This window comes from Bos grunniens, chromosome 20 (assembly GCF_055505025.1).
Source record: "Bos grunniens cultivar Pamir isolate PY7600 chromosome 20, Bosgru_T2T1.0, whole genome shotgun sequence".
In the NCBI taxonomy this organism is placed as follows: domain Eukaryota; kingdom Metazoa; phylum Chordata; class Mammalia; order Artiodactyla; family Bovidae; genus Bos; species Bos grunniens.
The window spans coordinates 57,671,670-57,686,517 of record NC_141184.1 but is presented as its reverse complement, the minus strand read 5'-3'; the positions used below and the strand labels follow the sequence as shown (position 1 = coordinate 57,686,517).

Here is a 14,848-nt window from a genome sequence, read left to right as displayed (position 1 = left end):
CTTACATTATTATTATGAATTCTTCATTCTTTGCCCATTAATTTATGTTATTTAACTTTATGATATAATTGTCTATTATGTTATGACTCTGTAGAATAGATATAATCAATAGCATGAATTTTCATGATAAAGGGTTTTAGCAAAACACTTACAGAATACTGCTGTGTATATATTAATTAATGGTAAGAACTGAGCAACATTTTACAAACTGAATATTTGTATTTATCTTGTACCTTAAGTGTACATTTTAAGAGGAAAACAGGAGAATTTATGTGATTTCTTTCCCCGTGCTGTATTTTGTGTGCATCTAAAAAACATGTAAAACAGTATTATTTAATACTTTAGAACCTACATCTTTCAGTGTTTTGTGGCCTTCACAATTTCATGCCCTAAAAAATGCACAAAGTGGAATGTTTTCCTGTACTAATTATAAGGATATTCAAGGAGGTATGAAAAAACATGTATATGTATATATATATATACTTGCAGCTAATTGAATTTTTAAAAAATCTCTACTGTTATTTTGTATTTTATGTAGTAAAAACAGTTCAATAAAATATATTAGCATATTCTTTAATGTCTTCGGATATATAGTCCTACACTTCCAATTGATTTTTCCCTACATTTTTTATATGTATTTGGACAGCAAATCCTTTTTTCTCAGTAAGTGATCTTGGGCAAGTCAGCCTTCTTAAGATCTAGTTGCCTCATATAAAAAAACGAAGTGCTTAGACCACATAAATTCTAAAATCTCTTTGAGCTTTAAGTGCAGCTCTGTGATTATATAAGATAAATGTAAAATCAAATTTTATTCTTATTTGAAATCAGTAATGCTAAGTTTCTGACTTAAAAAATACGCAAATTTTAATATTTGGAATTTTTAAGTGTTCAGTCAGTTCAGTCACTCTGTCATGTCTGACTCTTTGTGACCCCATGGACTGCAGTACGCCAGACTTCCCTGTCCATCACGAACTCCCGGAGCTTACTCAAGCTCATGTCTATTGAGTCGGTGATGTCATCCACCCATCTCATCCTCTTTCGTCCCCTTCTCCTCCCATCTTCAATCAGTCCCAGCATCAAGGTCTTTTCAAATGAGTCAAGTTATTCACATCAGGTGGCCAAAATATTGGGGTTTCAGCTTCAGCATCAGTCCTTCCAAACTGCGGGGGGGAAGAACAGTAATTGCTGGTTAATACTACATTACTCAGTTACTCTCATAGGAAAATAGATGGTGCATAAATATTCTTACATGTAGCTACTTGCAATAACATTTGTAATACCAAAAATGTAAAACCAGAGGATATTTGGTTCACTGTTCTTTTTATATAGATGTTCTTTTTATATATATGATTTTTATATAGATGAAGATCTGACACAATTGATATACCATTATACCAACTGGTTGGTCTTCAAGATCACTTAGGTAAATCATATGCTGGCACCTTGAACATTCTCCCTCTCACATGTACATAATTAGCAGCCCTGCTTCCAGAGTCGGTACTGTATTATCGGTTCAGCCAACTACCTCTGCTTCATCATTTTAGACAGATGGTTTTTTTCTCTTCATAATACCTTTTAATTGCCCAAAACTCTTTTATCTTTTTTAAGGCACTACTTTAACATTTATTCAATTTAGGATCAGAATGTTTGGCCTTACATAGTCAACCAAATTTTAACTTCCTCTTGCCTAATTTTTTGCGGACAAATGATAATTCCTTTGCAGTTTTCTTAAAAAGTCTTTATGTTATTACAATTACTGAAACATTCTCTGAATGCCAACTACCAAAGACGCAAAGATGAATTTGACTTTCTTTACTCTCCAGTATCTCCAGTTCCTTCTTAACATATAGTAACCAAAATGGGACACAGAATTCAATAATTTAACTAATGTATTCATTCAACAATGTTTTGTTAAATATCCACTGGGCACTATTCTAGACATTCAGCATTTTCAGTTAGAACATTTTGTGATGATAGGAATGTTCTGTATCCACTCTGTCAAGTATCATAGCCACTAGACACATGTGGCTATGGAGTCCTAGAAGGGGTCTCAGGAACTGAATTTTCAATTTTAATTAATTTAAATTTGAATAGCCACATGAGGCTCTTAAGGCTTTTGTATACCAAAGAGAGGAAACAATAAAAGTAATAAAAAAAATATTTTGAAAAATAAGTTATTGCTGTTAGTGGCTAAGTCGTGTCTGACTCTTTGCAACTCCATGGACTGTAGCATGCCACGCTTCCCTGTCCTTCACTGTCTCCCGGATTTTGCTCAAGTTCATGTCCATTGAATCAGTGATGCTGTCTAACCCATCTCATCTTCTGCCATGGGTAATTTAAATGAGTGGTAAAGGGGACTAAAACAGGAAGATGTAATCTCTGTACATGCTGGAGTAGGAGGAGGGGAGGGCGACAGGGATAGTGAGGTACAGCCACTTCATAATAAGAGTGGTCAAGGAAAGATGGCCCCCCTCTTTGAATGACATTTGATCTGAGACCAAATGATGAGAAGACTACAATAGAAGGAATCAGAAGAGTATTTCTAGGAGGACCAGCAAATCCAAGTACCCTGAGCAGAGAACAAGTTTAGTGTATTGCGGAACAGAAAGAAATCTAGTGTGTGTCTGAAGCATTCTGTACCAGAAAGAGAATGAGGCTGGAGAGAGAGGCAGGGGCTAGGTCACAAAGGTCACTGTTGACCTTAGGGGAAGAGGAAACCATTACAGTCTTTTGAGGAAAACAGTAACATGATACCACAGTATGTTTTAAAAGAGCTCTCTGATAGATAGAACAAAGTAAGGCAGGGGGCCCAGGTAACAAGCTATTCCATTTGCCAGTTTGGTCTAGAGTGATAGCAGTACAAATGGTGAAAGTGAAATAATTCTGGATATATAGAATTAATATAATAAATTGATTACTTTTAAAATATGACGTCATAAACCCTTTACATTTTAATATAAAGTTGAATTTTTATTTAACAATCTAACATTGCTGACAGTTACTCAACTCTGATAATGTTCACTATTGTTATTCATCATATAAACAAAGAACTTTCATAACATCAGCATGCTGCTTAGTCACTTAGTCGTGTCCAACTCTTTGTGACCCGATGAACAGTAGCCCACCAGGCTCCTCTGTCCATGGGATTCTCTAGGCAAGAATACTGGAGTGGGTTGCCATTTCCTTCTCCAGGCATCATCGTGGTTCATCAAATTTTGATAACTCAGAAAAATGCGCTAATAAAAGCCTTGCGTAGTGCTTGGCTTTTTTAAAAACGGCTTTCATTTTTACCATATTCTGCAAATAAGATTTATCACGTTAGAGTTATGAGCTGATTATGTGATGTCTGCATCTCGATAAATTATTCCTGGCTTTCTACTTATGTGCAGTATGTGTGGTTTATTGCAGAGAGTAAAGCTGAGAAGAATTCCAATACACATGTTCATGTAAGGGCTATACACATGGCTAGTCAGTGTATATAAGGGTTTTTTTGTACCCTGTCCCTAGTGTCTTGGCATTACTTTTATTATGTCTGCAGTACTCATGTAGATGAAATGCCACAACACATTCTTTTACTATTGTAGCCTCAATCGGCCTTTTTTTTTTTTTTTAAGAGAAAGCAATTACCATCATAAAAATTCCTTACTGGGGAACTTTCCATATTGCGTTATCATTCCATGAGTCTAATAATAGTGGAATATAAAGAAAAAAATGTTATAATACTAAAATATCTAAAAAAGGCTTTTGAGGTCTCTATAATGAGAAAACACCAAAAGTCTGGAGGAGGAGAAAGAAGGAAAAAAAGAAGTAAAGTCAAGTTTTTTAGACGCCTGGTATTTGTTAGAGATTTATAAATCATTGCTTAGCTAATTTGCAAATCACATGCACCTTTACTAATGTCTAAACACAGTTAAAGAACTCTCAGTCTGTTATCTATGGGGAGAATGCTAATGCCTGTAATTGGTCATTGCCTGACCCTTATGTATTTTTATTTCTATCCTGGTAGCCCTGTCTGCCTAAAAGCTAATTCTGTGTTTTCTGTGAAATCTTGCAGTGGTGTTATCAGGGAGATTGTGTTCCTTTTGGCACTTGGCCCCAGAGCATAGATGGGGGCTGGGGTCCCTGGTCACTATGGGGAGAGTGCAGCAGGACCTGCGGGGGAGGCGTCTCCTCATCCCTAAGACACTGTGACAGTCCAGCGTAAGTAGCTAAAGTAAGCCGGAGCCAACAAAAAGACACAGTTGGAAATGATTCAAAGCTGTGGTTTCACATGTTATCTGTAAAAACGTTTCTCCAGTGAGCCAAGTGCTTTCTTCAGAACAAGCAATAGGCACAGGAAAGTGGAGGAGCCTTGTTAGACAGACTTTCTTTTTCTTCTTTTCACCTTACTACGTAACTAAAAAGAAAAGAAAAGCATTGTGTATCTATCCCAGGTACAGCCAGACTTTTCATCTAGTAATAATCAGATAGATTTCCTCCTCCAAAAACTACTGAATTATGGATGAAACCAGGTCTGGTCTTAGCTACATTACCATTATTCCCAGGAAACCTAAGGTCTTTTCACATGTCACATAAAATTATTACTGCTACATTAGTATTAAAAAGACCAATGAGAGCACTTCAAGGGTTGAAATGCCTTGATTCGCATCACAAATCACAATGAAAAGAATACTGCCCATGTGTTAAAATAGTTTCCATTCACATGCCCCCATTAATCATCTTCCGGAACTGCCACCACTTTTCTCCTCATGACTGTTTTATGCAGGTCAGACTGCTCCTCTCCCACCACTCTTTCTCTAGCCAGAGTCCTCCTGGCATAAAGCCAGCCCATCCTTATTCCTTGCTAAGCTGTATTGCTTCTCCCTCCCACCAGTGCCCATTACAGGTGGATGATTTCTCTACTTGGTCTTTTGTGTCCTACCAGAGACTAAACTGCTCCTTAGCTGCTTCATGTCAAGTGCTCCCATTTTTGTCTAGAACTCAGGTTAAGGACCTTCTTTCTTGACAATTATTTGGTGCAAAATGATGTTACAATATCACCTCTGCTTTTTCCCCCTGCTGGGGTAAAAAAATGGTCTATTTTAATTTTTTCCTATTTTAACTTGGTAACCCTGTCTTTGGTTCCTCCCTCTAAATGTGTCTTCTTTTTTCTTCTTTTTCAGTTTGAAATTGTTTCCCTTTGTATTACTTCTGTTTTTTCATTCTGTTAAACAGAGCTCACTGTCACCCACTCATAAACAGCAGTGCCACCACTATTCCCACTGCCTTGTTTTTCTCTGACCAACCCATTTCTCCCATCCTGGCTCAGGCTGGGCCATTTTTTTCCCTTGTTTGAAGTCAGCATTCACTGGCATTCAAAATATATTCAAAGTGTAACTCTAATTATCTCATTTGTAATTAATATCAATGAGATAATTGATAATGTAATAAATTGATAATAGTTACCAGTGAACCAAAATTATACTTGAGACTTGATCTTTTTAAAACAAGTACAGAATAATTAAGTTCAGCTCCAAGCTACTGTAATTTAATAACCAAAAGTGTAAAACCCTATGGTAATAAATAATATACCAAAATACTTAAGAGAATGACTTGGACCACTTTTGAAACAACAAGTTAGTTTTTTCCATTCAAATATTACATGCCAAAATAATAGCATATGACTTTCTCTAATGTTAAATACTCCAGAAATTAATTTATGTAAAACAAGTATTTAACGCCCTAATTGAATGTACTGTAAAGTATCTATATAATACAAGCCTATCTGATGTTTAGATTTAATTCTTTTAAACTTTATGTAATATTTGAAATGAGATAGAAATTTATTTCTGCATTATATACTCTGAACTGAAGCTATTTCCAGAAAGTTATTTAGTGTCTTCTCCTTATTTCTAGTCTATAAAAACAAACTTTCCACTTCCTACTTGATAAACATACAGTGTCAGATTATGTGTTTTGTTGAATATGATTAAAATGGCTTTTCATTATAAATGATTTTTAAACTCATTGTGTTGAACTGAATACCTGTTTACTATGTTAATTAGAAAGTACATTGATTTAATCACATTTTCTTAAGAATGTATGTATCATCACAATTAATAGCCTTATAAAATTATTCATAGTAAATTGTCTTAATTTTTAACAGCCATAATCATGATTGCTATCACCATGATTATTATTTTAATAACTAATAAAATGACAAATCTTTTATTTTCTTAAATGTCAATATGTTTTCATCAAACAATTTATGTACTCTTTATGTGGTTGGATATAGTATATTCACGTGTTAAACAAAATGTGTTTTCAGACCTTCAGGAGGTGGAAAATATTGCCTTGGGGAAAGGAAACGGTATCGCTCCTGCAACACAGATGTAAGTAAAACCAAATTCTGCTATGAAAAGTTAGCTTACATTTCCCCTAGAGCAGGGAAACTTTTTAAACTGTGAGCTAGTTTGATCAGAAATCCATGTGTGTGAGGGTCACATGAATTTTTGAAATTGGATGGAACCAGCCTTTCAGGTCCATCAATTCCATCGACAAGAGTCAGAGGAAGCTCCAGCACTAGGAACAAATATGCTGTCCTGAAAAGGAATCAAGATAGAGACACACACACCCTGAACTTCCTAGCCCGTCATTACTCACAACCTTGCCACCATTATCTTTCTTGAGTTCAAGAAAGAAGGATTAATCTTATTATGGCCTTTATTCCATTTTATGTTTGCCACTTCAAGAAGTCCCAGACTTCCACATCATTCCTCATATCTTTCCATTCAATTCCATAAATCTTTGCATATCCCTGCTGTTTCCTATCCCTTCCCAACCACTGAAACTCTTCTATGCCCCCAGAAACTCGTGATTCATCATCGGCACAATCCCTTATATCTTGAAGTCTCTGAATTTTCTTTCCTTTTACCTTATTGTTCTAATGGAAACTGGCTTTCCTCTGAAGATACTGCTTCCTTTGCAGGCCTCTAAAGTTAAGGACTTGTGTTTTCTCCCCTAGCCCATGAATGAATGGGCCTGGAAGTGAATTGACTGTCTTCTTTATATCTTATTGCTACTGCTACTGCTAAGTCACTTTAGTCGTGTCCAACTCTGTGAGACCCCATAGACGGCAGCCCACCAGGCTCCCCCGTCCCTGGGATTCTCCAGGCAAGAACACTGGAGTGGGTTGCCATTTCCTTCTCCAATGCAGGAAAGTGAAAAGTGAAAGTGAAGTCGCTCAGTCATGTCCGACTCTTAGCGACCCCATGAACTACAGCCTACCAGGCTCCTCCGTCCATGGGATTTTCCAGGCAAGAGTACTGGAGTGGGGTGCCATTGTCTTCTCCGTTATATCTTATTAGTGTGTGTTAATTGCTCGGTCGTGTCCAACTCTCTGTGACCCTATGGACTGTAGCCCACTAGGCTCCTCTGTCCATGGGATTCTCCAGGCAAGAAAACGGGAGTGGGTTTCCATTTCCTGCTCCAGAGGATCTTCCCCACCCAGGGATCGAACCTGCGTCTGTTGCATCTCCTGCATTGCAGGTGGATTCTTTCCCACTGTGCCACCAGGGAAGTCCATACCCAGACATTATATCTTATTACTCCTTCCTTTCTCCCATCTAAAAACCACAGCTTTTAATTTGTTATCATATCATGAGACTATTACCCACATTCCCACACTATTCCTCATTCATATGCTCTTCTGTGTTTCCTGTGTCTCCTGCATTGCAAGTGGATTCTTTACCGCTGAACCATCAGGGAAGTTGTCCCCTATCTTTCCCTGGATTATTCTAAATAGCTTTTTCAGTGAGTTTCCTGATATTACTCTTGCTCCCTACAGTGCTCAATATAAGAGGCAGAGTTTCAGTGTATTTTACTCAACACTTTTCAGTGGCTCTCTGTTTTACTTAAATCCAAACTCATACAGAAGTCTGCAAGGCCTGCACAGTCTGGCCTTCTGTTACTTCTCTGAACTCATCTTTTACTGTTTTCCTCTTTATTCACCCTGCTGCAGGCACACGGTCTCCCTCCTTGTATATGCCAGGCATGCTCCCACCTGAGGGCTTTTGCACTGGCTGTTCTCTTTGCCTTTTATACTCTTCCAACCCAGATATCTACATCACCAACTCCCTTACCTCACCTTTACTCAACTGATCATCTTCTCAGTGAGGCCTAATCTGAATACTGAATTTAAAATTGCAACCCTCCCTTCTCCCTACAACCCTGGGATTCCTAATCTTCCTTACCCTACTCTATTTCTCCTCATATTGTTGCTAACACACTCTTATTTATAGCTTATGATATTTAGTTCTATTAATTTATTTTTAATAATACATGTAGCTTCAACTTAATAATTAGATGTAGCTTCAATTACAATGATTGTATTAAATTTCCAGCATTAATTAACAAGTAATTGAGTGCCTACTTTTATCAGACAGTGCTAGAGTGAGAGAGTCTATGCCTTCAAGGATTTTATCATTTCTTAGGAAGTCACAGAAAATCACAAGGCAGGGTGACAAGTGATATGATAGAATAAGTATGGAACACTATAAAAACATGTGGAATTGGCATATAGCCTAATTAGGGAGTTAAGGATTTCTTCCTATAGGAAGCTAAATACCTGAAGGGCAAACTGGAAAAGAAAAGAAGGGAGAGACATTGAGAGCTTTCTAGGCACAAATAAAATTAAGTGCAGGTTAAAATTCAGTCTCAGATTTATGCTTTAGATGAAAATGGGTTAGAGAAAGGTGAGACTACAACATAACAGCAAACAAATCAAGAAAATTTGAGGATACTGGTGAGCCATGCACGGTACACTAGGGAATGACAATGGAGCCTATAAAGAGGGCGAGCAAGGAGAAAATTAGATAGCTAACTTTGAAAAATCCATAAAAATTAAAGAACCAGGGTTGCAGGATAAACAGGGTAAAAGAGATAGGAAGTCAGGGGATCCAAGAATGGAATGTATTAATATTTGAATTTAAGATGTGAGAAGTGAGACTGTTCTCATTGAGGTCAGATCTAGAGTGTGGTCATGAGAGTGCATGCTCAATGTTGAATGGAGGTCAAGGAGTTCAAGGACTGTTAAGGGTAGGGAGTTTGGGGAGTCTTCTATGTGGGTGACATTAGGACTTGGAGCATATAGTGAAACTGTGAAGTAGGTATGAAGCTCTTTAACCAATGACAGGAAATGGTCATCATGAGGTTAGTAAAAATCAATGATGAAACCAAATAGTGATTTGGATGAATAACATAAATCTCAGGAAATAGAGGTTTTATGCGTGAGAAGAAAGGAGTCCTACTGTATATTAGACTGTGTTAGGTAGGAGTGTGAAAGCCAAACCCACCTCTCAATCCCCATCTATTTCTGTTATATAGTTGTAGAGGTGGGCCCACATTTTGGGCCTAATAACACAAGTGCTATATAATATGAATAATGTATGGTAGGTAATAAAAAAACAGATAAAGACACACCAGACACACATGCCAAGCTTGTTTCATTTTACCCATATTTTATATGCTCAGATTTTTTATAAAGCTTACTATTGGTCACTTGACATTTCTTTTAGTATCTTTGTCTTCTGGTTCAGCTTTCAGCAAATGTTAAGGAAATATATTTAACAAACACACTCACACACATATATATATATATATATATATCATGGATATGCAAATAATGTTTTTTAATTAACCTTGTCTCTACTAGTTCAGAATTTGAGACAATTAAATTACCACACCAAAATTTATTTTCATGCTATCCAAGTTAATAAAGCTATCTGAGCATAAATTGTACAAGCTGGAGCCTTTTACAATTTAATCTAATACATGAAAATTTAAACTTTCTAGACACATAATCTAGCCCAGCACTGTCCAAGAGAATGTTCCTCAATGATGGAAATATTCTATATATGCACTGTCCAATGCATAGTCAAATTAGCTGTTGAGCACTTGAAATTCATCTAGTGCAACAGAAGAACAGAATCTTTAAGTTTAATTAATTTAATTTAAATAGCCACATGTGGCTAGTGACAGCTGTATTGGACAGCACAAAGCTAGTCTAGCTTTGCAGTAGAAAACTAATTATTATAAAGAAGATTGTATTTGTTATTCCCAAATTTCTAATTTATCCTTCTCCCTTCTTCTTTTGCTAACCTTAAGTTTTTTTTTCTATGTCTGTTGAGTCTATTTTTGTTTTGAAGGACCTACTGTATAGAACAGAAGATTATATTCAATATCTTGTAATAACCTATAATGAAAAAGAATCTGAAGTATATATACAGATAGATATAACTGAGTCACTTTGCTCTATAGCTAAAGCATTGTAAATATAATATTAAAAAAAAACAATAAAAAAGACTATAAATAGTATGTATAAAATTCTTTAATCAAATCAATCTTAGTTCATTTTAGAAACAAATGTGAAACTTCTGTTTTTGGTAATGACATTACTGTGACAGAAAAATTTTTTTAGATTGCTGAATAAGATTTTTTTTTAACATTTTAAAATCAGCAAAGAGCTGACCAGATAGTAAGGAAAATATCCTAAGGTCATATTTTTTTAAAGGAAACTGAAAAGCATCAAAAAGGGAGCAACGGAACAACTAAGGTACTTTTCCCTGACAATATTCAGAGGAAGAGAACAGATAAAGTACTCCCATGTGTCTGTCTTAAGTATACGACAAGTTTTTACCAAAGCTTCTTCCCTGCTTCTTCAGCAGACTTCCTTCATGTTTTGTTGGTCAAGACGCCACATGCCCACCCTTAACCCAGTCACAAGCAAAAGGAACGATATTACCATACTGGTTTCAGCTAATCCAGATAAGTCCTTAAAATGGGGTTAGAGTCATCTTCTCTGAGAAGTAGATTCCTGAGAAAAAATTAGAATTCTGTTTAGAAAAGAGACAGGAGCCAGAGATCAAATAACAAACATTCACAGGATCATAGAGAAAGGGAATTCCAGAAAAACATCTGCTTCTTCTTCATTGACTACACTAAAGCCTTTGACTGTGTGGACCATAACAAACTGTGAAAACTCTTTAAGAGATGATACTACGAGACCATCTTACTTGTCTCCTGAGAAACCTGTATGTGGGTCAAGAACAACAGTTAGAACCAAACATGGAATGACTGACTGGTTCAAAATTGAGAAAGGAGTACAACAAAGCTGCATATTGTCATCCTGTCTATTTAACTTATATGCAGAGCACCTTATGCTGAATGCCAGGCTGGTTGAGTTACAAGCTGGAGTCAAAATTGCCAGGAAAAATATCAACAACCTCAGATATGCAGATGATACCACTTTAATGGCAGAAAGTGAAGAGGAACTAAAGAGCCTCTTGATGATGGTGAAAGAGAGGAGTGAAAAAGCTGGCTTAAAACTCAATATTAAAAAAACTAAGATCCTGGCATCCAGTCCCATCACTTCATGGCAAATAGAAGGAGAAAAGGTGGAAGCAGTGACAGATTTCCTCTTCTTGGGCTCTAAAATCACTGTGGATGGTGACTGTAGCCATGAACTTAGAAGATGGTGGCTTCTTGGAAGGAAAACTCTGACAAACCTAGACAGTGTATCAAAAAGTAAAGGCATCACTTTGCCAACAAAAGTCCATATACTCAAGGCTATGGTCTTTCCTTGGTGGCTTAGTGGTAAAGAATCTGTCTGCCAAGCAGGAAACTCAAGTTTGATCCCTGATTCGGGAAGATCTCCTGGAGAAGGAAATGGCACTATACTTGCCTGGGAAATCCCATGGGCAGAGGAGCCTGGAGGGGTACAGTTCCTGGAATCGCAAAAGAGTTAGACACGACTTAGCGACTAAACAATAATGGTCTTTCCAGTAGTCATGTACAGATAAGAGAGTTGGACCATAAAGAAGGTTGAATGCCAAAGAATTGATGCTTTCAAACTGTGGTGCTGGAGAAGAGTCTTGAGAATCCCTTCAATAGCAAGAGATCAAACCAGTCAAGCTTAAAGGAAATCAACCCTGAACATGCATTAGAAGGATTGATGTGAAGCTGAAGCTCCAATACTTTGGCCATCTGATCCAAAGAGCTGACTCATCAGAAAAGACCCTGATGCTGCAAAAGACTGAAGACAGAAAGAGAAGAGGACAACAGAGGACGAGATGGTTGGATGGCATCACCAATTCAATGAATATGAACCTGGGCAAACTCTGGGAGATGGTGAAGGACAGGGAAGCTTGGCATGCTGCAGTCCATGGGGTCTCAAGGAGCCAGACATGACTTGGTGACTGAACAACAAGCAAGCAAAAAAAGTAGGGACTGATAGATGTTGAGTATACCTCAGATTCTGCATTAGAGCTCGTTTAGTTTCTATCTTTCAGCAACAAAAGTAGTAGCAGCAGTAACAGGACTTGTACCAATAGCAATACCAGTAGTACCAGCAGCAACAGTAGTAGTAATAGTTATAGCTGCTGCTAACATTTATTGAGCACTTTCTACATACTAGACCTATTATTTTAACCATATTTTCTGTACTCACCACTCCTCAGTGGTGAGTTGACTTGTAGGATAATTTTAATTTCCATTTGTTCAATAGAAATCTAGAAAAACTATGCTATAAGCTTGTATTATAGTCTGTGTTTTTACAGCCTTGTTTCTACAACACAAATTAGTTCATAAGTGATTTATTTTGTGCCACTAAGAAATACAGCAAAGTACATTACTGAAGTCAAAATACATTTTGATTTTATACAGCTGAATAGCAAATGAAACTATGAAAGTATGATAACACATTTATAAGAGACTTGGAAAATTTAGAACAAGGTTGTGTATATTTCTACTATATATCAAACTTATTTTTTAAGTAGATAAATTAAGACTTTTTTAGTTGGAGTTTCAATATCAAACTCTCAAAAATTAATAAGATGAATAATACAGAAAAGTGGAAGGGCATAGTAGACCTTAAAAACATCATGAACCAATTCAACATAATTAAGATTTATATAATTTTCTTGCAACAGTAGGATACAAGTTATATTCAGGTTCCCATAGACACTAAACTAGGAGACATTGGAACACATCCAGGGACATAAAACAAGGTGCAAAAATTTCATTGTCTAAAGGTATTGAAATCATACAGAATCTGTTCTCTTATCACTGTAGAAGTATGTTAGAAGTCAATATCAAAAGATATTTGAAAATAACCCACATATTTTCAAGTGTAATGTGACATTTAACAAGAGAGATCTTTGACTTAGCCATTGAAAGCCACAATAAAGTTAGAAGACTGAAAAAACACAGATGGTGGTTGCAGAGAAGAAAACATTTAAGGGAGAAATTAATATCAAAGATACCTTAAAAGCCCCATGTATTTAAAAAAATTAAATGTTCACTTTTAAATGATGAGTATGTCTAAGAATCTATTAATATAGCAAGGAATATTAGAAAATATTTGTAATGGAATAAAAATGAGAAGAGAATTTACCAGAATTTGTTGCATGCAGCTGAAGCTGCTTAATGCAACTAAATACAACATGGAATCTTGAATAAAGTATGAAAACAAATAATGGCCACTACCATAACATTTTGTGAAATTGAAACAAAATTTGCACGTTAGTTAATAATACTGTATGACATTAATTTCCTGGTTGTTTTTTTTTTTTACAACAGTATTTCTTTATATTCTTAGAACTGGATTAGAAGTTTCCAGCCTCATTCAAATTTTCTTTTAAAGATCACTAAGATAGTAAACTTTCTCGTCCTTTAACAGTAATATTAGATGCCAGAATACATGAAACTGTATCAAACTTATGAGTGAATATAAATTAGAAATTAAGCATTCTTTTCATACTAAGTCAAACAAGTGGAATCAAAATGTTATAAATTTTTTAGCTAGGCAAAAGTTCATAGGTTTTCTAATATATATATATCATATTATACATACTATTTATATATATGTGTGTGTACAAAAGCTTTTCTACTACTCTTGATGAAGGCTTGAGAAAGAACAACAAAAAAAGATACAAAAATTGGAAAACATAAACTAAATGAAAGGAGAGTACTGAATATGAAATAGAATGAGTGAAACAAACTAGATAAAATCCTCATATAGTCCAGTTGTTTTTAAACATGGATGCTCATTAGAAACGCATCTGGAACTCTGGAGAAAAAAAGCAATACCTGGACATTTGTATTTTTCAAAAATTTCAAGATAATTCTGATATGCATCAGGATTTTTAAAAAGTGATTACCAGTTTTCCTATTAAATGGTAGTTTTAGTGATATAGAATTATATTATTTTCTGTTGACCAATCATAATACAATGTTATTAAGTGGATAATAGTTAAATAATCACAGTAGTAAAAGACGTTTATCAGTTTTCACAATCAATAGTCAGACAGAAAAGATAATTACAGTTGCAAGCTATAATGGAAACATGATTAACCTAACAGTGTAAAATGATTACATACAATTTGGGGGTTTAAGTAGAGTGATGTGGTAAGTGGAAGTACATACATGCACATGTTTCATCCACCCAGCCAGCCTATGTCTTTTGTTGGTACTTTTAATCCATTTATATTTAAGATAATTATTGATATGTATGAGCTTATTACGATTTTGTTAATTTTCTTGTGTTTATTTTGTGTAGGTCTTTTACTTCTCTCATGTTTCTTGAAAGAGGCAACTTATAAATTGCCTCAGACAGAGAATCTCAGTCTGTAAGATTTTTAAATAAAGCGAGCTGTAAAATTGGTCTGACCACTCTCAGCAGCAGCATGACCAGCCTACAGGCCAAAGCTATCACACAATAGACTCTGAGGCTGGCTGTCTGCATCAGGGTGTATTAGACGTGTAGTATGTTCCCTGTATTAGGAACCTCTGGCTTCTAGACAAGGATTCTTTC

General features: G+C 35.9%; 1 protein-coding gene across 22 annotated transcripts in view; it reads left to right on the top strand.

Moving 5' to 3' along the window:
• ADAMTS6 (ADAM metallopeptidase with thrombospondin type 1 motif 6) overlaps positions 1-14,848 on the top strand; it is a 279,491-nt gene that overhangs the window by 170,755 nt on the left and 93,888 nt on the right. For 16 of the 22 annotated variants that reach the window (XR_015148908.1, XR_015148909.1, XR_015148911.1 and 13 more), the window contains 2 exons: positions 4,055-4,200; positions 6,308-6,371. Coding sequence is in view for 13 of the 22 variants with exons in the window: in XM_086361952.1 (XP_086218078.1) it covers positions 4,055-4,200; positions 6,308-6,371 (210 nt within the window). In the remaining 9 variants the exon portion in view is untranslated. Of the gene's footprint in view, positions 1-4,054; positions 4,214-6,307; positions 6,372-14,848 lie in introns of all 22 variants that reach the window. The other 6 variants (XM_086361953.1, XM_086361962.1, XM_086361963.1 and 3 more) reach the window with 2 other exon arrangements.